At 41.2% G+C, this 26,635-nt stretch overlaps 1 protein-coding gene across 2 annotated transcripts in view; it reads right to left on the bottom strand.

Moving 5' to 3' along the window:
* Positions 1-647: 647 nt before the first annotated feature.
* The window catches only part of LOC306758900 (plakophilin-3-like), a 69,922-nt gene continuing 43,934 nt past the window's right edge, over positions 648-26,635 (bottom strand). The window contains exons 4-13 of one of the 2 annotated variants that reach the window (XM_079244326.1): positions 12,799-12,922; positions 9,006-9,210; positions 8,539-8,698; positions 7,127-7,235; positions 5,977-6,141; positions 5,669-5,833; positions 5,436-5,589; positions 4,890-5,085; positions 3,503-3,590; positions 648-2,416 (exon numbers count right to left, since the gene is read on the bottom strand). In XM_079244326.1, coding sequence (XP_079100452.1) covers positions 2,375-2,416; positions 3,503-3,590; positions 4,890-5,085; positions 5,436-5,589; positions 5,669-5,833; positions 5,977-6,141; positions 7,127-7,235; positions 8,539-8,698; positions 9,006-9,210; positions 12,799-12,922 — 1,408 coding nt within the window. In that variant the 3' untranslated portion in view covers positions 648-2,374. Of the gene's footprint in view, positions 2,417-3,415; positions 3,591-4,889; positions 5,086-5,435; positions 5,590-5,668; positions 5,834-5,976; positions 6,142-7,126; positions 7,236-8,538; positions 8,699-9,005; positions 9,211-12,798; positions 12,923-26,635 lie in introns of those variants that run through there. The other variant, XM_079244325.1, reaches the window with a different exon arrangement.

Below are 26,635 nucleotides of genomic sequence, written 5' to 3'. Positions count from 1 at the left end.
CATCAAGGACGGCATTTTACGGAAGGTGCTGTTAGGTCTGCTGGACTATGGATAATTGGAGGAAAAAAGTATGTATCTAGTGTGATACACAAATGTGTGTTCTGCAGGAAACTGAGGGGTAGGCTCGAAGATCAGAAGATGTCTGAGTTGCCCTCTGACAGACTGTCTATGGAGCCGCCATTCACTCATGTTGGCTTGGATGTGTTTGGACAGTTACAGCTAGGAAAACAAGAGGAGGGTATGCTGAGAATAAATGCTGGGCTATCATGTTCACCTGTCTGAGCACCAGAGCAGTGCACATTGAGGTTATAGAGACCATGACTACTGCAAGCTTCATCAACGGTTTCAGACGTTTCAGTGCTTTAAGAGGACCTGTCAAAACACTCAGGTCAGACCGAGGCACAAATTTTGTTGGAGCCTGCAAGGAGCTCAAACTTAACACAGAAGAGTCAGAGCTACAAGCATACCTTAAAGATAACAAGTGCACCTGGATATTTAATCCGCCTCATTCTTCTCATATGGGTGGAGTGTGGGAGAGAATGACTGGCACCGCATGGCGAATTTTGGATGCACTTATTCTTAAGAAAAGTCCATCTCACTTGACAAATGAGATATTCGTCACTCTGATGGCAGAGGTCGCTGCTATCATGAACTCAAGACTATTAACTCCGGTATCATCTGACCCAGAGGTTGCGACAATACTCACCCCATCCATGTTATTGACACAAAAACATTATCCAAAGAATTTCCCTCTCAAATATCTTCAGTCCTTTAATAGCATTTGCTCTGTGGAATATAAACTGACAAAAGTTCCACAGCAATAAGGAAGAGAAAAGGAGAATTGGGACAACCTTGGCAAACAGATCTATATACAGGGAATCTTATAGTTGTATATAGGAATAACATGACACTACTGCTAATATATTTATAAACCGTTGTGACAAGAGACAAATTTTTTGCCAAAACCAAAAGTATTTAACGACTCAAATAAAAGCTGTTGTTCCGCTTTATCAAATGCTTCATAAAAATCCAAAAACAAAATTAAAGCACTGCGATGGACTGGCGAGCTGTCCAGGGTGTACCCTGCCTGTCGCCCAAAGCCAGCTGGGATGGGCTCCAGCTTCCCCGCCACCCTGAATTGGAATAAGCGGTTCGGAAAATGGATGGATGGATGGAAAATTAAAGCATCAGAATTAATATAGTCTGAGTAGTCTATCAGGTCTAGAATAAGTGTGATGCTGCAGCTGATATGTCGGTTTTTCATGAACCCTGTTTGAGTTTCATGTATGATTTCACTCAAACCTTCCTTTAACTGTCTGGCGAAAATTTGTGAAAATATTTTATAATCAACATTGAACAGTTTTTGGTCTCCAGTTGTGTAAAAGAGTCTGATCTTTATCTGGCTTTGGCAGAAGTGTTATTATGCCTTGTTTCATAGTTACCGTCATTTCTTCCTTGTCAATACATTCTTTTAGCATTTCAAGAAGTGGGATTTCAGTTAAATGCCTACAATGCTGATGAAATTAATCTGGAAGCCCATCCATCCCTGGGGACTTCCCTTTTTTCATCTTGTAAATTGCTTCTAGTATTTCGACACGGTAGATGGCCTTTTAAAGGCATCTGAGATCTGAGGGGTAAAGTCTTTAACACTATCAATAGATTTTCTACCAGCTACTTTGTTATAACTAGATTTGCATAAATCAGAATAGAATTGGTAGGTTTGTTTAGTTACATCTACAGGGTTAGAGGTAATGGTATCCTGTACTGTAAGTGAAGATATAATTTTGCTTTTTTTCTAAGGCAAAGAAATAACCTGGATCTCTCTCCCTTCTCCAACCAGTTTGCTCTTGAGTGGATAAAAGCTCCTTATGTTGAATAGTTCATATAGAAATGATCATCTTCCTTTAAGCTTGACAATCTGGGAAGCGTTTGCAACCACATAGTTAACCTTGCACACAGCTTCACAGATTGTTTTTGCGGGATGACAAAACTTAATATACAAATATAAACTATAAAATTACTTGCAAACATTCATTAATAGCAGTAAAATATTTTTGACTTTACACAGGAGAAGAGACAAGGTTCTGTATCCCCATCAACTGGTTTCCACACTTCCCAGGCTTCATAGATAGTTAAGGATGTTGCTGCTATCAGACCTAAAACTGACTTATTTTTTATGAAATGGTAAAGTTTGAACATCTAGTATGTTTTAGGAATAAAATATAAGCTGATACAACCTTTAATAAATTCTTGTTTACATTTTAAATCAGAGTATGTCTGTTTATTTATTGCCAACAACAATCTTCACAAAAACCTCCAGATTTTAATCTTCTTTCTTCACTTTAACTTTGATGGTCAGCAGGAACTCTGCAGTCTACAAAGTTACGTCTGTGAAGTATTTTCCGTCAAATCCTTTCTGTGAAAAATATAAAACAGGAGAAAAATAATGTTAAAAACAGTTATTTTTATTCTGCCGTCTAGTATATGCTGCATGCTCAACAGCATGCTTGTACGCTGGCTGGCAAATACACAACATATTTACAAACACATCAACAAGTCTGGAAACAAAATTTACAACAAAAAATATTTAAACAAATTAAACATTTGTTTCCAAACTGTAAAAATGTGTACAGTTAGGAAACACACTCACAACATATTAAGCACATGTTAACTTTGGGACCCTGTGATGGACTGGTTACCTGTCCAAGTGTACCTGCCTTTCCCACAGTGATTGCTGGGAGAGACTCCAACTTCCTGCCACCTTTATTCAGACCAAGCGTTTCAGAAAATGAATGAATGAATGTAGAAATTGGTGATTAAGCCAGTTGTCCTGTAGGCTGGCAGTTCAGGTCAGGCTGTAACATGAAAAACAGTTGGAGCAGCTTCAGGCTTTGGCCTGTTGGTTCGATGGACCACTAGCTTGCCAGACTCGAAGGTTTTCTGATCTATGTAATCGTTCTCCAGAAAACAGTCATGACAGACCCTGGGCTTGGGGCCCATCGGAGGGTTCTTCCTCTTCAGTGCCGCCAACCAGAAGAACAGTTCTTTGTTTCAGCAGAAGTTTGTGAAAATGAATTGTTTTGCTCTCAGCCCAAACTACGTAAAACTCCTTTTTAGACCCAGGAGCAATGCAGTATCGCCCCCCCTTCGGTCTCCTCTTTTGGTTCACAAGTCTCCATTGTTCACTCTGCTGTCTCTCCTAATTCGATGCGGACAACGGGACTCTTATCAGAACCGCCAAACCAACCTACCCCGTCACGCCACCGTTTACGGTACTGCAAGATGGCGGCGCTCTTGCTATGAAAGATAAAACTTAACTACAGTTTGCTTGTATATGTTAATATTTGTCATGTTTGGAATATTATTATTATTATTTATAAGATTATGACTGGGTTGTGTAAATAATCATAGTTTGCGTGACTGTTTCATTTCCACTTTAAAGTTGAAAGTATTCATTTCAATCCGATAATCTTTCTACATCACTGTGTCTTGCTGGTCTCACCAGTTTGTAGACTCTGTGCAGCTTGTTGTACTGGAACATGTTGCAGAGGACCGTCGAGGCTGCTCTGGCAGCTTTCAGACTCCCAGTGCTGAACCAAAAACATAGAAGCACAAACAATGACGTGGACAGTTCGCACTGTTGGGGATAAGGTGTTACGTTGCAGCATTGTTGGGGACAACATGTTATTTCGAAGTAACATGTTACAGTAATGACATTACTATTCTTGGGTAATGACGTAAATATCAGTAATAAAATGACTTTACTGCAGTAACTCTCTTGCCTGCGTTACTTGAGCCATTTATGCTCTGCATGTGAAGTTTTGATAGGTTTCAGTTGGGTGTGTGTGCTGCCTGCGTCTCTCCTTGCCTGGACGCGTTGCTATGGAGATGGATGTGAGTGAAGTAACTGCTGGTGTGTCAACTTCCAGACTTCAGAATAAAACAAAACGGCTTAGAACTCACTGGAGTTTTTATTCTACTGAAATTCTTTTCTTTGACTTTACAGATCAGTGGAAGGAAACTGACTGTTTTATCAGCTGATTGGTCGGATTGATCAGCTGCTGTGTGAAATTCAGAGATCTGATGGATACAAGATTTTATTTCATAACAAATATAATTTCCTTCCAAGTGGTCAGTAGAACTCTGCAATAGAGACCTGAGCTGGAAGTTTGATCTGAAGGTGTAGAGCTGTTCTTGCAGGAAGGCCTTAATAGATCTAATTTACATGAGAACACGTATTCGATAAGCAGCGGGGGATTTCAGCCTAAACAACGTTATATTGTTACAGCATGACATCATCATAGCTGCTTTCATTCTGCTTGTGGATTTTACAGCAGACAGTACATGTCTATGGTGTGTACTCCATGTTTTTACAAGACAAATTAAGAAATGGGAAAATAAAGTACTAAGTAGGGACTAATGCGGTAATGAGTAAAGTACTCTCATTACATCTTAAAAGAGTAAGGAGTTACTCTATCAATTTTCAGTTACTCTGTGTTAAAAGCAGTCTGTTATTAAGGCTGCCCTGAATAACCGAACACTGATAACCAAACAATATTATTCGTCCCAAATTATTTGATTGTTGGGTCGTTATACTGGCACATTTGTAGGCTTTTCCATCCATTTTTAATTGGCAAAGAGATCTAATACTTCAATCAGGTTAGGTTTTTTGGCAATATTGGTATATTTCAAGGCGTTAGCAATAAATAGTCTAAAGAAGAATAGTTTCAATAGTTTGTTTTTTTCATAATAATCACTTATTTTCCCAAATTCAACACCAAATTCTACTTTCATTACCTACTTCTGAATTAGAATAATTCAATACCTCCAAATAGAATTCTTCATAAGTTCACACATTTGCAAATCAGGTGTGGTCTCAATGATGCTACCTGTTATTATGGGATGTCTTGATGCCCACCAATTTTGGAAGGCCATTGTAGTATGCAATGTCATGAGCTGCAGTGGCGCTGCAGGTGACGAGGTGATTGAGAGCCCCACAGATGTTGAACACCACCTCACAGGACGGTGTCTTCTGAAGGCCGTCACTTGGCAACTTGGACACCAGCGTGTTCACCATAGTTTTAGCTGTCAAGGCAAGTAGTATTTCAGTTTATAACATTAGTTTAGCCAGAATTAGTTATTCCTAGGGGTGGGAATTAGAAAATGCTGGAGAAATGCATTTTATTGCATTTCAATTTCAACACAGCAGAAATAGAAAATATCAGTAACCCAAATGAGCCATTTTCAGACATGTGCATCATTGTAATCTGAGTTCTGGGAAATCATGCACTGGTAAACATTCTGCTTTAATTTTTTAAATATGTTAATATTTTTGTAATCAATTGATTCAAAGGAAGGTGTTCAAGTCCCACCCCTAGTTTTGATCTTAATAAAAGAGAAAGAAAGCCTTCAGCACGCCTGAGGTTGCATGTTACCCAGATATTCTTTGTCTGTAGAGTTTTTGGCCAGATTTCTGAGCAGACCAGTCAGGGGCTTTAGTTGCATCTCACCACTTGTGTCTAACAGGTCCAGCAGGATAGGAATCATCCTCTCCTGCTCTATCACCACACCACACAGCACTGATGACCACTAGCAGAAAAGGGACAGATATAACATGACCCAAAAAGATAAACCAGATGGTTTGTTTCTTTGGCATGTGGGGTCCTACCTTGACTTCTCCGGCTGTAATATTCTGCAGGGCTCCAATTGCAGCCTCACAGCTGGTCCAACTGCTGTCACTGTTTTGCACAAATAGCTTGTACAATGCCACAATGTCAGGATGCCACAGCCACTCGGCTCCCTTCGGCCGGGACAGTGTGGACAGATTGTGTTGCTGTGGAGAAGGTTAAAGAGGAAGCATCACAATGACAAGTGGGCCTACTCATAACTCATCAAACTGAGTCAGTGAAGGGCTCCTCCACACAAATCCTAATTCCACTTTTAGTAAAAGCAATAAAATCGTATATGTAATTGTACCTCAGTGGTTTTTTTGCTATGCAGACTAAAGCAGCCAATGGTATCCATTTCTCTTGAGAAAGAAGACCTTGATGGGACCTCCAGATGGGGACGAACTGATGGTGGTAGTTCCACGTACAACTGGTATGACAGATTCCTCATAACACACAATGAATTCTCCAAACCCTAAACATAATTAAAAAAACAATCACACATCACATATTTCCTGTGCAATTACGAAATTTAGTTGCAATGCAGCACAGGAAAGCTCAGGTGTGTGATTGAACTACAAGACAAGATAGAGCAAAGCAGCAATGAATAGGGATGTGCAATATATAGAACTTTAAATTTCACCTCCAAACCATCACAAAGCAGTGATAGAAAAGAAATTATTATCAAAATAAATATTTGCACTTCTGTCACTTCTGAAGGTGAAACCAGGACATTTCTGGAAGCAAATCTTCCACTTCTGCTCAATATTGCCAGCTTAGTAAATTTGTTGCTGTTTAGAAAGTATTTACATGCCCGCTTTTTCAAAAAAAACAAAAAACTTCTGGGATGTTATTGGAGATTTATAGAGACTGATGTGAAAGCACATACCATTCTAACTCTTGCAATGTGCAACATTGTTGCCCTAACAGCAGTCACAGAAGGCCCAGGGTTGCACTGAAATAAGACCCACTGGTGTGAACAGTACCATTCTCTTTTCTGCAGGGGGGCTTCTTTCAACAACACAGGTATCCTTGTACAACCAGCTCTCCGTACTAGAGTCAGAGCAGGAGATGGTCACCTATGCGCTGCAGGATTGTTCAGGGTGTCTGATTCATCTTTGCTAACAGTCAGATAATTGTCTCAATGTAGAATGTAGACACAAAAATATCTATATATGGTTATTGGGTCAGTAGACTTCTCAGTCCACTCTGTGCTTGTTGTCTAACTGCAGTTGGCACTTACTTTCAGTTATAGATCCCTACTGGCTTAATAATGGAAGAGTTGCAAAGTCACACATTATCTAATACTAAGGTCACAAAAAAAAGTTTTTAAATAATGTCACCAAATTAAAAGCATACATGTTTTTAGTTATTGCATAATCTGGAACATTCTGGTGAGGATTTGAAAAAACCAGCAGATAAAAAATGAACCTACTGGTGTTGGTGGAGCTCAGTATTACCTTCTCATTTCCCTTTTCTTCATGCTGAATGTAGCACACCAGAGAATCGATCAGGCCATGCACAGCTCTCATCTTTCTTCTCGTTCTCTCGTTGACTGAACTCAAGTTTCTGAACACACATAAACATAACAAACACAAATAGAGGCATTTAGACAAAAACCAGCTCATACTGCAGTAAAGAAATCAAGCTACAGGTAGTTTCAGTTTCGAGGAGATTCTGTCTTTCACATCCATTTTTTTAATATTGTAGCACAATAGAGGGGGTGGGGGGCTTGTTTACTTTGTGCGTCGGGATGGGGGAGGAGGGGTGGGGGCGTCTGCGTTGTTTTCTTCCCGTTGTTTCTTACTGTTGCCGTATCTCCAGTGGTTCTGTTGGGTCTGCTAAAGACGTGGGACCTGGTTTGTTAGAAAACTTGGGGTCTCGGCTCTAAAACGTCAGACCCCGGACCGGGGGAACCGTTCATGCGGGTGTCGTTCAGTCCGAGTGTGCGTGAAGCAAAAAGAGCAGCGATGAAAGAGACGCAGCGGTTCAACACCTCTATTTCCCTCCAGTTGTAAACATTTGTTCATAAATAGAAAATGATAGAAAGAAAATAAGCTGCTGCTGATTTATCTGCGTGTGTGTGGACCGCTTCCATACTCTGTGTGTGCATGCGTGCAGCGATGCGTGTCTGTTAGAACATACACTTATTACAGTCGCAGGACTAATGTGGGATAAAAACTTCTTGTTTGTCTTTATTAGTCTGTCATGTGATTGTGATGGAAACCCAGCAGCTCTTCAGATGAAGAAGGAGCAGCTCCTTCCAGAGGAAGACTACATTCCTGCCCTTCAGACCACCAGGACCCCTGCTCATCATAACAGCTACATATTCTGCTCTCCTGCTTTTTACTTCACTTTTACAAACACTCTTTATCAGACAATAGTTAAAAACACAAATACACACTACTGTAAAAATGTAAATTGTAGTGTGTTAGTGTTTTTATTATTCCATTTTGTTTACATAACATGGCATTATATTGTTTACATATATAAAAATGATGACTGTAAAACTTATTCTGACTCTTTTATTATAATTCACGATAGAATAAATAAGCTTTTAGTGTGTTTATGAATCATCTGGTGAATTTCAATAATGCTAAAAGTAAATATGAATATACAACAAGATTCTTCTTGATGTCACCTTTCATTAGAGTCTCATTGATGACTGTATGTTGAAGTGTTCTGGAGCTTATTGAAGTTGGAATTTTCCAAAGGGGCCATTTTTAGGACTCCAAATTACTCCAAGTTTAAGACTGACTTTTCACTTCCATTTTTCGGTCCAGAAGTTCATCACTGTAATGTTTAATATCAAATGATGGACACAAACATTGGTCATGACAATAGTGTTTGGTATAATTGTCCATTGTCTCACCTGAGACAGCCGGTTGTGTTAAGGAAGATTTCTCTCTCAGACTGGTTTAGTGGGATGTTCCTGCACAGAGGAACCAGAACTTTCTCTGTCAGAAGTGGTAAAACTTCAGCAGACAACCTCTCCTTCAGGCTGTCTCTGGAGGATAAGTTCCACAGCACTCCTGCAATGAGCCAGTTATTTGTTAATTATATTTATAGTTTATAGTATTTATAGTCCTGTTCTACTGTTGTTTTGTGAAGTGTTTACATTATTGGACTATGGATATAAATTAGCAACCAGCTAAATCTTGCATATTTACAAAAATTTGTGTACGTTCATTAATATGCATTGTCCCATTCAAACAAATAAATGATTATGAATTAAATAAAATATTATAATTCTTGCCAACAGAAACCTTCTGGATCGCCTCAATGTGTAAATATGGCTTTGGAGCTAAAAGTTAGCCTGGAATCAAAGAAAACTCCTACCTGTAACTGTTTTTTGGAGCTCTTCATCAGCTTCTTTCAGAAGGTTTACAAGAGGCATAAGTCCACCAGCTTCCATTAACGCTACCTTGTTGTCAGCGTTCTCATAGATGAGGTTCCGCATGGCGGCAGTAGTGTAACGCTGTACTTCTAGATGTTCACTGGTAAAGAGGCGCACCAAAGCTGGAACTCCACATAGAGCACGAACCTACAAGACAAGGACAATTACCAACACCATGCTCCCCTGTGCCTTACTAATAATTTAGTCATTTCTTTTCTTGTTAACCCTGTTCTGTCCAGCATCATAAAATGCAGAACAGTGGTCTGTGTGCCAAATTGTGCTGGACAGATTAATCTACCAAGGAAGTCATGTTGTATGTATGGCTGCCATTAAAACAATAAATCCTTATATTTGGTTTATACTATTAGTTTTTAGTCTTTGATATATTAACTCCTCCTCCCTGAGTCGCCACCTTATCGTGGTGGAGGGGTTTGTGTGCCCTGAAGATCCTAGCATCAATGTTGTCAGGGGCTTTATGCCCCTGGAAGGGTCACCCATGGCAAACAAGTGTCTAGGGGAGGGACCAGACTAAGGATGGCTCAAAGACCCCTATAATGACAATGATCATTATTGGAAATGTTCCCTTGCCCAGATGTGGGTCACCGGAGCCCCCTTCTGGATCCAGGCCTGGGGTTGGGGCACGAGAGCAAGCAGCTGGTGGCCAGGCCTGGGGTTGGGGCCCGGTCAGGCGCAGCCTGAAAGGGTTACATGGGCCCCACCTCCCGTGGGCTCACCATCTGTGGGAGGAGCCGTAGGGGTCGGGTGCAATGTGAGCTGGGCGGCGGCTGGAGGAAGGGACCCAGGGGGTCTGATCCCTGGCTGCAGAAGCTGGCTCTAGGGACTTGGAATGTCACCTCTCTGGTGGGGAAGGCACCTGAGCCTATGCGTGAGGTTGAGCGGTTCTGGCTAGATACAGTTGGACTCACTTCGATGCATGGCTTGCGCCTAGAGAAGGGCTGGACCTTCTTCCACTCTGGAGTTGCTCATGGTGAGAGGTGCTGAGCAGGTGTGAGCATTCACATTAGCCCCTGGCTTGGTGCCTGCACGTTGGGGTTTACCCCGGTGGCCGAAAAGGTAGTTTCCCCCTGCCTTCGTGTGGGGGGACGGGTTCTGACTGCTGTCTGTGCTTATGCGCCAAACAACATTTAAGAGGACCCACCCTTTTTGGAGTCCTTGGAGGGGGTCTTGAACGGTGCTCCTTCTGGGGACTCCATTGTTCTGCCGGGGACTTCAATGCTCACGTGGGCAATGACAGTGAGACATGGAAGGAAGTGATTGGGAGGCATGCGCCCCACTCTCGGGCGTGGGAGGAATTCGGGCGAGGCCATGAAAAATGACTGTCGGACAGCTTTGAGGTGATTCTGGTCCACCATCCAGCTACTCAGGAGGGGGACCTCAACTCTGGACATCTGGACTCTGTGGGTCCATGGAGGGAATACTTCGAAGACATCCTCAATCCTACCAACACGTCTTCCGGCGAGGACGAGAGCTGGGGGACTCAGGGGTGGACTCTTCTTTCTCTGGGGCTGAAGTCACTGAAGTGGTTAAAAAAATGTGGCAAGGTGGATGAGATCCACCCGCAGTTCCTTAAGGATGCTGTGGGGTTGTCGTGGTTGACACACCTCAGCAGCATTGCGAACATCGGGGACAGTGCCTCTGGACTGGCAGACTGGGGTGGTGTCCCCCATTTTCAAGAAGGGGGACTGGGGGATGTGTTCCAATTACAGGGGGATCACACTCCTAATCCTGCCTGGTAAGATCTATTGAGGGGTCCTAGAGAGGAGGGTCCATCAGACAGTTGAATCTCAGATTGAGGAGAAGCAGTGCGGTCTTCATCTTGGTCGTGGAAAGTGTTCAATTGGGTACCCCGGGAACTCCTGTGGGGGTACTCCGGGAGTATGGGGTACCGGACCTCCTTGTATGAGATGTCCAGTCCGCAGTTGAGTTGTTGAGGGGATCCAGTTTAGTAACCTCAGGATTGGGTCTCTGCTCTGCTGGGCTGACCTGCTTTGGCTGCTGCCCCGGCAACCTGACCCCAGATAAGCAGCAGAAAATGGATGGATGGATGACAGGGCTGGGATCCCCAGACCCCAGGACAGATCCCCACCGAGCGGCACCTAGGCCGCACCCCAGTGCACCAAGACCCCCCCATGCACGCGCACACACACACACACACACGTGACTTTTTGGCATTTTGGAAAGATAAGGTCGGTAATATACAAGTGCACAGCATGTCGTCAAAGTTCAGACATTTATGTTCATGCCGAACATAAATCTCTTTACAGTAGCTCTTCTCTGCTGCATGGGAAGTACATAAGACAAGGGTTTGTAGCCACCTCTTGTGCAGGATATATTATATATATAGATGGAGCCCTGAGCACAGACTGACCATCACCAATAATATCTTGCTGTCATTCAAGGAGGGTCTGATTTCTTCTGTCTCTAACTTTAAATAATGTTAGTTTCAGGTGATAGTGCGTGGCGTCCGTAGTGCCTCAAAGCCATACTCCTCTTCCTCAATAACCAGGTCATTGGCTCTGTGTGTACATGTGCAGAGGAGAGCAGCACATATACCGTATCATCCCAGCTGTTCCTAATTTATTCATTTTTTCTTTAAAATAATGTGAAAAAGTGGGAAGAGATTCAGTGGTGTAGGTGCAAGACCCCAGGTTGCAGTTTCCAGAGGTCTTTTGGCACTATGAGTCACCGACACAGATGGCAGAGAAGAATCATGGGCCAGAACAGGCTGAACAGGCTGGCTGGTATCGCCATGAAAGAGGCACTGTGCATGTCACAGACCATTACGGCATTATAGATAGATTAGCAATGCTCAAACCAAGAAAATACACCTGAATGATTCCACCCTCCTGTAAATGATGGACAGATGACTAAATAGACCAAAACATTTGCACCAACTAATGCACAAAATCAGACAAAGCTACAGGAGAACGGAGAGTTAGGAAAGCAAGTCAGGAGAAAACTGTCCTGTTGGAAAGCAGAGAAAGTGGTGAGTACAAGAGAAGACGAAAGGTCATGATGAAGACGGAGAAAACAAAAAGGGAATATTGTATGAACTGTTATGTGTGTGAGATCAGTGCATGTGGCCTTACAGCAAGATGGTCGCTGATTCAATCCCCAGGGAGAATGGTGGCCTTTCTCTGTGGAGTTTGTATGTTCTCCCTGTGTATGCGTGGGTTCTTACCCAGTTCTCCAGTTTCCTCCCAACGTCCAGAGACTTGATGTCAGGTTAATTGGTTACTCTAAATTGTCTCTAGGAGTAAAAGGTTGTTTGTCTGTGTGGGTTCCTGTGATGGACTGGTAACCCAATGATTGTTGGGATGGACTTCTGCTTTCTGCGACCCTTTAAGCGGACTAAACACTTCGGAAAATGAATCAATGTTTACTAGCTATATATTCCATACTCCAAAACAGTGTTTTCATATACATCACACTAGCTACTGTTTAAATTTACATGTGGACCAGGTAAGTCTTGTCCTCAATGGATGGAGGCGCCTCTGCTCCTGTCATAAACCATGACCCAGTAGTTTTCTCTTCGTCAGCTCAACAATAAACAACGGCCACAAGAGAGATGGTACTTGTGACAGAAAAGCCAATCAGTAAGTCACTCAGAGCCAGCGTGAACAGGAGAGGGAGGCGGAGAGGATACATGATGAATCAATCAAATCAATAAATGCACTGAAACCACAAATAAAAACATAACGAAGAATTGCATACCTGGTTCTTGGCATTGTTGCTATGGTAACACTGGTGCTGAATAAATGCAGCTCCTTTAATTTGCAGGGCAGAATCTGACTCAGAAAGATATCTCACAGCTGTAGGCATGTCCAAAATCTGCATTCTGGAAAAACAGATTGAACAGTGTTAAAAGAGCTCTGTCTTAGCGTAAAATGTAAATTAAAAACAAAATGCAATCATTTTTTAATTCCATATTTAAGTCCCAATAGAATATAAACAACATATCGGATGTTAAAACTTAGACCATTTATTTAGCGGTGCAAGTGCACCATGATGTTTCCAGTAATTCACCACACACCCAACTGTACAAAGCTGTAACATCATTTTTGCAGTGAGTAACGGTAATGTCCATTGGATCATGGATGTTTTAGGTCAAATCATACATTATTTACTGTTTTTAGTTTTTTAAAGTTTCTGTAGTGTGATCAACCCTGACTTTGGCTCAATTCCTTTTTAAAAAATATCAGTGAAGTCATGAAACTGTCTTTTCTTTGGAGATTTTTGTACTTTAAACTGAAATGACACAGAAATCTTTTGATAGCTAGGGATGCAACCACTGCCAAGAATGGCGGCAAACACTCCAACTGTGGTTGTAGCCATTCACGGAGTGGTCGCGACCAGTGTCAGAAAAGTTCCACGCCAACTTCTGTTGCTCTCAGGATGGTTGATAAATCTTTCATCTACTTGGAGAATGATGAAAACACTCAGCTGCAGCATTGAGAATGGTTTATAAAATGTGCTGCCAGGTCAGATGCTCACAGCAACGTTAGAAGAGGCAGTTCACTGATGGACTGGTCGTGGCCATAAGGACTTTGTGGCAAAACTGTGACACTCAAAGTAAAGGGCAAGAAAATTTCCTTTTTATGTGATACAGGAGCAGATAAATCAGTCTTAAATTCCAGAGTGCCGGGTCTAACTTTATCAGATAAATTTTTTTTTTCTGTCAGTCAGCAAATGGCCAGCTCAGCTTACAACACATGACAGATCCACTATGGTTCAAGGAGCCAGAGTCAAATAAAGCAGTGCAATGTTCTGCAATATATGCACCAGAATTCCCAATAAATTTGATAGGCAGGGATTTATTACAGAAATTAGAGATTTCAGTCATTCCCACTAGTCATGGGTATGGCTGCAGTCTGTGGAAGAGAAAGTAAGGATGGATTTTTTCATCAGAGCATCAGAGAGCCACATTTTTATTGGTCTTTAGGTATTTCACAGAAGGACAATTCACATACACCACTTGAGTTAATTCAATTAACAGAAGAATGCCAACAGACAGCTCATGACACTAAGCCAACAAAGCTACATGTCACTCTTAGATTTAAAGAGGAATAAGGGCCTGACCCCACTTATGAGATGCAAGTTCAAGATTTAGGTCCGCAGAAAATCACAGAGCAGACACTTTATGTGGACTTCTTAGGAAATTCAGGATGTAGTGTGATAATCTCACCCGAAGCTCAGAGTTTATTCAGAGGGAAAAACTTTCCACATCTCTCACTCACCAAGCAGCCAGGTTCCACTTGGCAGGAAGTTGGTCACGTGATAGCACAGGGAGACAAGCAGGAGCACTGGCAGCCAGGAAATGGGGGGTGGGAGGTTAACAGGAAAAGACAGATGTATCGGAAACACTTTGGGTGGGTTTTTAATGCAACTCCACAGACACACATGGAAGAAACCAGCTGTTCAACAGCAGAGTGATATTTGGTGGATTTAAACTTATACCCTGAGTTAAAAGGAATTCCAGAAACTTTGTGGGCAAAAGGAAAAAAATGATGTAGGATTAATGACCACAGCTGAGCCAGTTGTTATAAAACCCAAAACAGATGATAGGCCAAGAATCAGACAGTACCCTTTAAAACCAGATGCAATTGAAAGAATCAGACCGGTAATAGAGGATATGAAAAAGACGGGAATTATCGAAGAAAATGTGGTCGTGTGTTGCCGTTTTCCAATCTTCCCAGTTAGGAAGGCAGATGGATGTTGGAGACCTGTACAGGATCTTAGAGCAGTGAATGCAGCAGTAGAGTCATGCTCCGAACGTCCCTGATCCACACACTGTTCTTAACCATTTGAAACCTTGACAGAAATTTTTCACAGTGATCGATTTAAGTAATGCATTTCTTGCAATTCTGGTATCAGAAGAGTCCAGCGGTTGGTTTGGGTTTACATTTGAAGGAAAACAGTACACATTTACTAGATTACCACAGAGTTTTTGTGATTCTCCAACTATTTTTTCAGCAGCCATCCAAAACTGTTTGGCTGGATTTAAAATCCCCGCCCATTCACAGGTAATTTCCTACATCGATGATATCACCATAGCGGCAAACTGCGAAGAAAACTGTAGTGAAACATCACTCAAACTTCTCAGATTCTTAGCTGATACCGGAAATAAAGTCTCACTTAAAAAACTTCAGTGTTACCCAATGAGGAAGTGAAGTTTTTAGGCCAATTAATAAGTGGTGAAGGGAGAAGACTGTGTGAAGACAGAAAGAAAGCAATATTAAACGCACCAGAAGCAATATTAAATGAGCAGTGACTAAGAAAAAAATGATGCAGTTTCTTGGTCTGTGTAATTTTTGTTGAGCTTGGATTCCTAACTATGCAGAAATTACTCAACCCCTATTGGATATAACATACAAGCAGCCAGTCCATGTCAGATGTGCTGACCTGGACACCAGGGTCCTTACGGGCTTTACAGGATCTGAAAGAAGCCACGACAAGTTCTACGGTTCTAAGTTTGCCAGATTACTCAAAGCCATTTATTCAAACTGTGGACTGTAAAGGAAATTTCTGACTTCAATGTTAGCTCAGGAACATGGAGGAAAACTAAAACCCATAGGGTTTTATTCAAAAAGACTTGATCCCGTGTCGAGTGCATAACCTCAGTGCGTGAAAGTAGTATGCGCTGCAGCATTGGGGGTACAAGCAACAACTGAAATTGTCTTGTTTCATCCATTAACATTATTAGTCCCTCATGCGCTGGAAATTCTTCTCATGCAAACAAAAATGACTTTTCTGTCACCAGCTAGACATTTGTCTTTAGTTGCCACATTATTGCCTTAACACAAGCATGTACAAGCTGAAGGAAAATCAGTTACGATTTACACAGACAGTCAATTTGCCTTTGCAACCTTACACTTTTTTTGCAGCTCAATGGGAGCGTAGAGGGATGGTAACATCGTCTGGGAAGCGTGCATCGTTGATAACAGACTTACTAAAAGCAGCAATGTTGCCAGAGAAGATTGCTGTGTGCAAGTGTTCAGCTTATACGTCCCAGAAATCAGACATAGCTTTAGGAAATGCTTTTGCAGACCAAGTTGCCAAACAGGCGGCAACCGGAGTGCACAGTCTAAAAACATTATTTACAGAGAGTCAGCATACATACATTGATGCTTTGATCATTAAAGACATGCAGCAAAACACACCCACATCTGAGAAGCAGCTGTGTTTAACTGCTGGATCCGAGCTGAAGGATGATGTTTATGTTATTCAAAACAAACCTGCATTACCAAAAAGTCTTTTTAAAACTGCAGCTATGTTAAGCCATGGTCCAGCACATGTTGCTTCAGCTATTATGAATGATATTGTTTCAAGATATTTTTATGATTTTGGTTTTGTTTCTTTTTCAAATAATTTTTGCAGAGCTAGTCTTATTTGTTGTAAACACAATTCCCAGGGAAATGTCAGCCCAAAGAGAGGACAATTTCCCAAAGCAGAACATCCTTTTTTAGTTTCTGCACATGGATTTTACTGAGTTAAATGCATGTCAACAATATAAGTATTGTTTAGTACTTATTTGTCCCTTTTCTAAATGGGTTGAAATAGTGCCAAGTAAGCATGCTGATGCACTAGCAGTGGCAAAAGCCATATGTAAGATCGTAATTCCACAACATGGAATTCTTGAACATTTTTTTTCGGACAACAGGTCTCATTTTACAAATAAAGTCAATTGCTGTTAACTTAGGAATCCCCTTAAAAGAACCACTGTTCATATCATCCACAATCTGCAGGGTTAGTTGAACGAACAAACTATACTATAAAGCTTCGGTTAGGTAAAACAATGGAACACACAGGACGTAATTGGGTTGACTGTTTAGACTTAAACAGTTAAACTGTATATGCGTATCACACCATTAGGACCCCTCCACAGTTCACCGATCCAGAGGCCGGGTTGGATCTCGAAGCTAAACTAAAGATCCCGGTCAGCTCCACACCGAGCCAAGAGGAGCCCTGGTTCCCTGTCACTCCATGGTGGTAAAGAGGAAGGCTTCACTCCACTGTACCTCCACCAAATGACATCCCTTGTTACAACATATTCAACATCGTCAGGCTTGGGAATCCCCCCCTTAAGCGACAAGTCTCAGACCAGCAGTTTACTGGCACCAAGGTGCTTTCCTCCCCTGTGCTCGAGTGCTGCAGTAAGGCTCCCAGGTCCGCTTCTGGGGAAAACCTGGTCTTATTAGGAGAGATGGGATTCATCCCACAGTGGATGGAGCAGCGCTCATTTCTAGGAACATGGATCATTTTATTAGTCAATTAAACCCATGACTATTCAGGACTAAGACTAGGAAGCAGAGTTGTAGTCTCACTTGCCTTTCTGTAATCTTGCCACTGTCGCCACCCTCCCCAACACCCAAAATGATTGTATCTGCCCCCCTGCAACCCAGAAAGAAAACAAATAGCACAGGTGGAAGAAATCATGAAAACCTCATTAATATCAAAACAATAAATACAACCAGACAAAATAATAAACACTAAAATAGTTAACACCAGAAGGCCGAGAGATACAAGAATTTTCATCAGGCTACAGTCTACCCACAACTCAGAGCAGTACTCCTAGGCTGCTCAGCAGTATGTGGTGACACCACTGGAGGTAGAGAAGGATTATACCTTCAGGAAGGACATTGTTAGAGGGGAGTTCAACAGCTGCAGGATGGCATCCACCCGGGGAGCTTTGCAGGACATGAAAACAGAGACTGCTGTCACCCTGGCCCAGCACAAAGGTGTGCAAAAACCAAAAAAGGTGCTGTCTGTTGCCAAGCATCCGTGCAGATTTGCCCAATAACACCCCACACTGAAGAGGCATGGAAAGAACTTTATCACATTACCATACATCAGATTTCTTTTACTTTCACAAAATTAAATCCCATTATGTTAATCCAAAGCAAAGCCATGTATCTGTGCATCTTTCCAACCTCCTGGGACAAAAAGTCCTAAAAGGTTTCATGTCTCAATATTAGATAATAGGTTTTTAATCGCACCTGGAATGATTACTTGTCTGCACATTAATCTGATTTGTAGATCTCATATAATATAAACAATTAAAATACTGGTGCAGTTAAATATTTCAGTAAATCATATTTAATACAGGACACTTGCCAAAATATTTACAAATCATCAAAAGTATACTGAAAACCATGATATTCCAGAGAAAACAGCCTTGATGGAGTGGACAACACAGGCTGAAAGAGGAATGCTGTTGTTCCTTCCCACATGTCCTCTGGCCCAAAAGAACCTAAAGAGACTGTTAAACCTACAGGTCAGATTTCATATTACTATGAACTTATTGCACTTACAAAAGGACAGTTTTTATAAACTGAAATAAGAAATGTTGACAGCAGAAGATCAACAACTTCCAGCACATTTGAAAATACTACACATTACACACAAGTAATGTTTAGCTAGTAATTAGCTAGCAGCATTAGCAGGTAGCAAAATCAATCTAGACGTTTTACTAGCTATTGCAAATAGCATAATTTACCGTGCATGACATGGTCTAAGTCTGCCTCTTGGCAGCAAATCGATTCCACTGGGCATCGCAGAACAGCAGCCTCACCTGGTGTAGGTGTAGGTGTAGTTTTTTATCCAATTAGTGGTTGACACCTCAGAGTATGCATGTACATTAAAAAGAGCACTTAATTTCTCACCACCTTCCAAGCTGTCAATAATCACCTTTTTCACTGGCCCAAACTCAAATCTCTGAAAATTAAAATTTTTCCAGTGGTAAGCTAGCTGTCTTTGGTGTTGTTTCACCAATGCTTTTGTAATATTTTTTAAATTCTTCACAGATCTTTTAAAAAAATTATGTTTGGCCTTAAACCTCATGCACCATACATGAAGGAGTGGACCTATTTTATGAATGCAGTGTGGATAATGTATCATAAAATGGTACTTTGGTAGCAATCTTTTCTGAGGAAATAAATACTTACACAGCCTGTGGTGATCAATAATCAAGTGCTTCAAATAGTATATTATACCCTTAGTTAAAACAGGTGAAAACACAATGTTTACAATGTGAATCAAGAGAAGAAGCAGGTTCCAATAGCTGTTTTGTCTTTCAACAACATCACCAAAAATCAGAGGAGCATTTCTCACAAGACACCAAGACTGAATTGCATTGAGTCCAAGATCCCTACTCTCATCCATCTTCAGTCTACTCGGCCTATTTTTTCTCTCCGTATAACCGTAGTTAAAACTTTGGATCCTCTGTGACAATGATTCCAAAGACAAACATTTCTGGTTGACCAGCTGCTGGAGAACAAGTTTCAGTTCACACTGTACCACACCTTCGAGTAAATCATGCATTATGTCAACTGCATAATTATCAGCCGTGTGAAAAAACTGCAGCGTATTCAACCAGGATGTCTTTTTTACACCAAATGTTGAACCAGACACAGAATTCTCCTTTACAACTGCACAATGTTTTGAATGGATTTCTCTTGTATGAAAAACCATACCAGGGTCATCTTCAGTGAAGACAGTTTGTAACTCATCCTTACTGGTTAAACAAAATCTACAGCAATATGTATCAATGAAGGACTCAACAAAACCAAACAATCCCTGTAAACCTAGGTTATTACCTGTGACTTGGATCACATAACCTAGCAATGGTGAGTCTGAGAAAGGCACTTCAAGGCCTTGTGTTTCAAGTATTTTAAGATCATCAATGAGAGGCTTTAGTATGTCATCAAATCCATATTTCTTCAAATCTTGTGAGTGAAAGAGCGCTCCAACATGAATATTCATCTGTACAGAATTATACTTTGGTGGCAAATTCCTCAAGATAAAGTAAATACAACCAAGTTTGTGGATGCCTTTCTTTGAACCCCAGGGATTTGCAGTTTCAAACTCATCAAAATAGAGCTGGATCTGTAAAGCGTGTTTTTTCTGAGAAAACAAACTGTTAGTTTTGAAGTTTGAACTATTGTAAATGCCTTCTTCATGTTGTTTGTTTCATGCTTCCATGAAACTTTCACATAACTCATGGTTCTTGAAGATAGACTTTTGGGTTCCTGTTACGATCGGCTGCAAAGACCATAACAAAATAAATAAAGAAAAGTAATCCGGAATACAAAAATATATTTATTAACTAAACCAAAATCCAACCCAAAAATGCCAGGCCCAAACTCCTGTGGACCGGGGCGCGCCGTGGGAGAAGCAGATCTTAAATAGCCGATTGGCGATCCTGGCCAGCTGTCACCAACAGCCATTAACTCCACCTGCAACAACACATAATTAGAAATCAAAGCAAACTAAAAAAAAAAACAACAACCCAAGAAACCATGGGTCGTCACACCTTCCCCCTTAAAAAAACATGCCCAGGAACCGAGACAACTGACAAGCATCTAGTCTCCACATCAACTGACAGACAGCTGTCCAGCCACACACCACAAGTAAAACAGCCTCAATTCATCCCAACATGTAATGAAGCTGTGTAATCTGAACCTCCTCAGACTGTAATTGATGACGTCAATGGTTTCCGTCAGAGGCTATTCGCGTCTGTACAGATGGCCAAAGACAATCTGGCTGCTGCACAGGGTAAAATGAAGCGCCGTTATGAGAGAAATGCAGAACTGCGTGTGTTTCGTCCCGGTGACCAAGTCTTTCGCCATTTCAGGCAAGGTTTTCTGGCCCTTATACAGTTGTACGCCAGCTGACGGATAACAATTATCTTATTGCCACGCCCGAACGACGGAAACGTCATCAGTTGTGTCACGTGAACCTCTTGAAATCGTATCAGGTTCGGGATTCACAGAAGGATGTGAATGGCATCCGCCCGGTCTGTGTTGGTTGTAGTGAGTTTCCTCAGACAGAGACGAGTAATGAGGATGACCTGCTGGATTCAGACACCGCCCTACTGATGGGTAGACTTAAAAACTCTACAATATTGAAAGATTTGGAAGGGTTCCTTGGTCACTTATCGGTTTCCCAACGACTTGAGTTGGCTGAGCTGCTGAGGACGTATCTTGAGAGATTTGGTGATGTTCTGTCCTGCACGAATATGACTGAACATGACATAGATGTGGGTGATGTGGAGCCGATTCGCCAACGGTTTTATAGAGTGAACCCGGTAAAATGTATCCTTTTGGACACTGAAGTGGAGTATATGCTACAGAACGGGATAGCAGAGCATTCAAAGTCTAGTTGGGCTTCACCGTGCTTGTTGGTGCCTAAACCTGATAACACCCCAAAGTTTTGCACAGATTATAGGAAAGTTAACAGCGTCACCAAGCCCGATTCGTTTCCTTTGCCATGTATGGATGATTGTATTAATCATCCTACTGTGTAGGTCCCTTGCCTCATTCGACTTCTGGAGCCATGTATTTATTGACAGTTATGCGTCAATGCACCCGGTATCCTGCCACATACCCCCTGCGTTCGCTTACTGCCAAGTCTATGATGCGTGCGCTGACTAAATTTATTTCGATTTTCGGAATACCCAGGGTCATTCAAAGTGACCAGGGGTCTAATTTTTCCTCCCGATTGTTTTCTCAGGTGTTAAAGCTTTTGCGTGTTCGGCATAATCGCTCCACTGCCTACCATGCGCAGAGCCAAGACATGCTTGAGCGTTTCCACCAGATGCTTAAGTCCTTGCTGCGCTCTTTTTGTGTGCAGATGAAGGCTGATTGGGTAGAGGGGTTGCCTTGGATGCAGCTTGCTGCAAGGGAGGTTGTGCAGGAAAGTACTGGATTCAGCCCTAATGATTTGGTTTTTGGACATACGGTTAGAGGACCACTTAATGCATTGCACTTCCAGCCTCAATTCATCCCAACATGTAATGAAGCTGTGTAATACAAAGAAACATACTTGATTTCAGAAGTTACGCAGCTCTGGACAATGCATCCGCCAGGATATTATCCCTGCCCCTAATATGCCGGATCTCAAGGGCCAGTCACTGCAAAAAAAAGACCACCTAACAAGGCGTTGATTTGGGCTACGCAGAGAATTGAAAAATGTCAAAGGGTTATCATCGGTGTACACTACGATGGGACCAGAACCTACATACACCTCAAAATGCTGTACGGACCAGATGAGGGCCAAGGCCTCTTTCTATGGGCCTATCAATCCCATAGTCATCCTCCTGCAACAATACACCACCAACCCCCACATGGCTGGCATCCACCTGGAGCTTAAAAGGTTTTAAAATGTTAGGTGCCACCAGTACCGGGTACTCACACAAAATGTGCTTGACACCATCAAAATATGAACACTGAAGTCTTACCCATGAACTTCAGTCATGGTTTACCATCTGCCTCCGTGTACAGAGCCGGATTAAATAAACGGACTACACTAGGCACAATGCATGTTTTGGGCCCCCTTCCATCAATGTTATTCATGAACTGAAATCTGAAACTTACCAAAGACACGAATAAAAGTTAATTCACATTTTACATAGCATGTCTTTGGTGAAGAATTGGTTGTTTGTATGCCAAATTAAGTCATGTGTTGAATGTTATACAGACTTTTTTTTTTTCATTTTCATTATTTATATGTTATTACACAGCTGGCTCTACTAAGTGCCATTAAATTATCCTTATCTTATCCATTGGGAGTGCCATTGCTGAGGCAGTAGTATCAGTAAATAAGTTATAGGTGTCAGTAAACTATGCAAACAGAGCAAATAAGATAAATGTTTGAAGCTATAGCATTTAGCAGAAAATCTTCATTAAATGTGTTGATCAGATTGAATTGTCACATAAGTAGTGAAATATAAAAAGATCAATAAAATTTGCAGTGAGAGAAAGTGTGCTGTACTGGTAAAGATGTTTATTTTCATGGACAAGCATCACCTCATTTCCATTTTCTGGTATTTATCACTCAGCAGCTCATCTGGACTGTTCAGCAGTTCTCTCCACTGGTCTGGATGTTTCTCTGGATGGTGTGCTTTACTATAGACTGCATTCTAAAAGCAGATTTAATCACAGAAACATGGTAGAAAAAAAGCAATCATTAAATAACTTGATCCTTATGTTTAATCCAGGAACACATTTTTTTCACTTTTTTTTTAAAACTAACCTGCTCAAACAGCCAAGGAAATGAGCCTGAATTGGGTGAACAAAATTTCTTGTTCCTTCTCCAGGAGCCCATATTCACACCTGTGATTAAGTATAGGAACAAAAAATGCAAACATGAGCCTTTCACATTTATCAAGATGATTTAGAAACTGTTCAACTATAAATAATAAACAAAACCAGCAGCACTTACTAAGGAACCCATTTAGCATGCTCCTCTCAGGGATAACCTTCAGCCTTCCTGAATCACAGGCCATTGCAGCAGAAACATGTCTTGATGACATCATCATGATCTTGTGGAGAAATAATCAAATGTACACATAAGATGCAATACAGCAGTTTGAGATTTGAGATTTTGAAAAGGAAAACTTACATTTAGAGATGCTTTCTCCTGAGTTTTGTTGAAGTGAAGTCCTCAATAATATCATCAAAATCCAGGCCGGTTGTAAATCCATTCTCAACTGCCAACAGGGCAACGGCATTCAGTTTTTTTTTCTGTGACTGTTGCTTTCCGGCATGTTATTACTCGTTTCAACAAAGAAAATGAACTTTTTCCTGAACAGTTTGCAATCAGTAATGTCAGATGCATGTGAAGGCAAATGTCCTCATTAGGGAAGCATCTAGGAGCTCTAGGAGCTTCTTGTACATGGCCATGACTGATTTTTCATCTTTTACCATTGGGATGAACTGGCAAAACTCTGCTGTAAAGTCCTCCTCAAGATTTAACTTTTCTGTAGCTGCACAGATTTGTTCTATGTCCATTGATTTAGTTTTGGTAAGGAAACCAAATTTCTCCTCCACATTTTTGCATGCATCTTAGCGTTGTTTCAGTTCTTGCGACAGTCACAGATGACATAATGTGTGTCAATCAGAAATGCTTCACGGCCTGAGCGACGCACTTCTGGACCAGAAGAACATAACTTTCTTCACTCGTCTTCTTTGACTATCTGCTTTGTATCCCTCTGTTGCTGTGAGGGTCTTGGCCTCGGCTTCATAGATGTCAAAATCATTTCTGGCGGCTGCGGTGATGCTGAGATTGATGGCGCCAGCTGCGTCACAACATCCTCCGCTGCATCTTCGGACCTCCCGGCCTGGCTCGGCCTCTGGTGACTCCAGCAGATTCACAGCTGTCGGACGGCTGCGCGACAGAAACTTTCGTAAAGCCCCCCGCAGTCTCTTCTTTTGTTCCTCGTCATTTTTTTTTCTTTTTATGTTTTGCTGCACCTGAAAGCATCTTGAATTGAACTCACAAGACGACCTGCCTGCTACCTTTATTGTCCCGCTCAATGCCCCGACCTCTGTTCGCTGCTGATGTCCCGGATGTTACGTAATGTTACATTAAGATAAACAGCATCACTATTTTAGTTAATAAATAAATATTGGAAAATCAACTGTGGAATAAATTGTAGATAGAACATTTGCATATTTTTTATTTTATGTATTTTTATCCTATTTTATGTTCCTCCGTCTGGGCCCCACATAGCCAGTCAGGGCCCTAGGCATGTGCCTAGTTTGCCTTTGCGCTAATCCGGCTCTGTCCATGTAGTATCCTTTAATGCCTTTGTTTTGTCATATTCATCTAAAACATCTTGTCCCCCTGACTTTGACTGGAGAGCAGTTCTCACCATCTATAAAAAGAGGAACCAAAACAAGTATAAATTAATTAGCCTGTCCCAACAGTTACAAAAATCATTACAAGAGTGGAGGCAGTCACACACCTCTTTTGCAGATTCCCGTTCAGCATGTGTTCTCCCTCCATTTGTCTGAACAATCACAGTTGCATCTGATGAATCAGAAGATTGTTGTAAAGAGGACGAATCTGACACACTGACGAATGAAAGGTCTGACAAAGGTAACTCCAATGAAACCTGGTGAAGGGCAACTGTAATGCAGACGAAACATACTCACACTGATTATGTAGGCTTCCACAATATTCACTGTGAGTGAATGTTTCCACAGCAAGGCCAAGCCTCACCTGTTGATTGTTCAGTGGAAAAAGTAATTGTAAGGTTTCCTGCTTGCAAAAGCTCCCCAAACACATCTGCATCCACCTCTGTCCCCGATTCACCTGTCAAGTGGAGCGCAGTCTCTACTGGAAGACCCAGCTTTTCCTATATCTATAAGGAGATTATAGATATAGGGTTAGGGTTAGGGAAATGAAAAATGAGTATTTTGAAAAAAAAAATAGTAAACTGTATAAATAAAATGAAATAATGATGCACAAAATCATATCAAATGAAGTGGACTTACCTGAAATACATAGCATAAGGGTGGCATTTTAAAATGTCAATGGACTTATATAAACTGATTCATAATTTCATAAAATCAAAAGACTAACACACAAATATTTCTAAAAAGCTTTTTTTCCCCCATTGTTTTGTATCACAGCCATAAATCTTGAACTTAGGATTCTTTCTTTTTTTTTTTTTTTTTTTTTTTTAAAGGATTTAGGATTCTTAACTGAATTTCAAATGAATAAATCACAGATCAAACCATGACAGGTGATACCAACCTTTCTGCAGAAATGTGTTGAACTCTTCATAGCCCTCTTCTGTTTCAGCCACCTTGACATACCTCTGACTTTCTCCATATTTCACCTTCACCAACATGTTGTACGACAAAGAAAAAAATGTAATTAGCAAACTGTCTACATTTTATCTGATTCTACAGTAAAATTTCTTTACACCAATTTAACAGTTAATATCACGACACTACATCTCAACAATGCACTTAATACATTTAGTAGATTTACACAAAAAGGAAAAAAATATAATTTTATAAACTGTACTGTCATATGCCAACTCCAAATTCTGCCAATAAAAAATTGCCCTACTTTGAAATTACCAATAGTTTCCCCATCACCTACAGAAAGTATTACATTATTTTGCAGAAAAGAAAAAAGAAAAGAGGAAAAATATGTTCCACAAAATAAAACATTTGCTTTGCAACCACATACACACACACACAGAAACAATATGATTTACATTCACTTCTTGGGGGAATTTACAGTGATCAATTAACCTAATATACATGTAGTTTGGAGGCTGTGAGGAAGCCGGAGTACCCGGAGAGAACCCACGTGGCAGAACATGCAAACCCTCCACATAAAGGACACTGTTTGATCCTCCAGCCCAGACTCAAACCAGTGACCTTCACTTTGAGTGTGTTCTTTTAAACTACCACAACACTTTGCAACCATTATAATTAATTCTAATTATCCAATATTTGAAAATCCCATATGAATCATAAATACAATGTCATGAAAAGTCTGCAGCTAGAAATGAGTGTTCGCATTTTATTGAAAGAGTTAGCTTAAAAACACAAATCTGCGTGTGTGTGTGTGTGCGTGTGTGTGTGTGTGTGTGTGTGTGTGTGTGTGTGTCTTCGGTGTTTTAACAGAAAAAAGTACATCTATTTATCAACCATACTGTACGTGATAACAGTCATTGAAAAAGAAATCTTTCAGCATACGATAGTGTGAATTAAACATGAGACCTGCGCTGTCATGGAGGAGAGCGGACTCA

Source organism: Telmatherina bonti, assembly GCF_933228915.1.
Source record: "Telmatherina bonti genome assembly, chromosome: 1".
Lineage (NCBI taxonomy): Eukaryota > Metazoa > Chordata > Actinopteri > Atheriniformes > Telmatherinidae > Telmatherina > Telmatherina bonti.
Note: the sequence above shows the minus strand (reverse complement) of the source record. Positions and strands in the feature narration are given on the sequence as shown.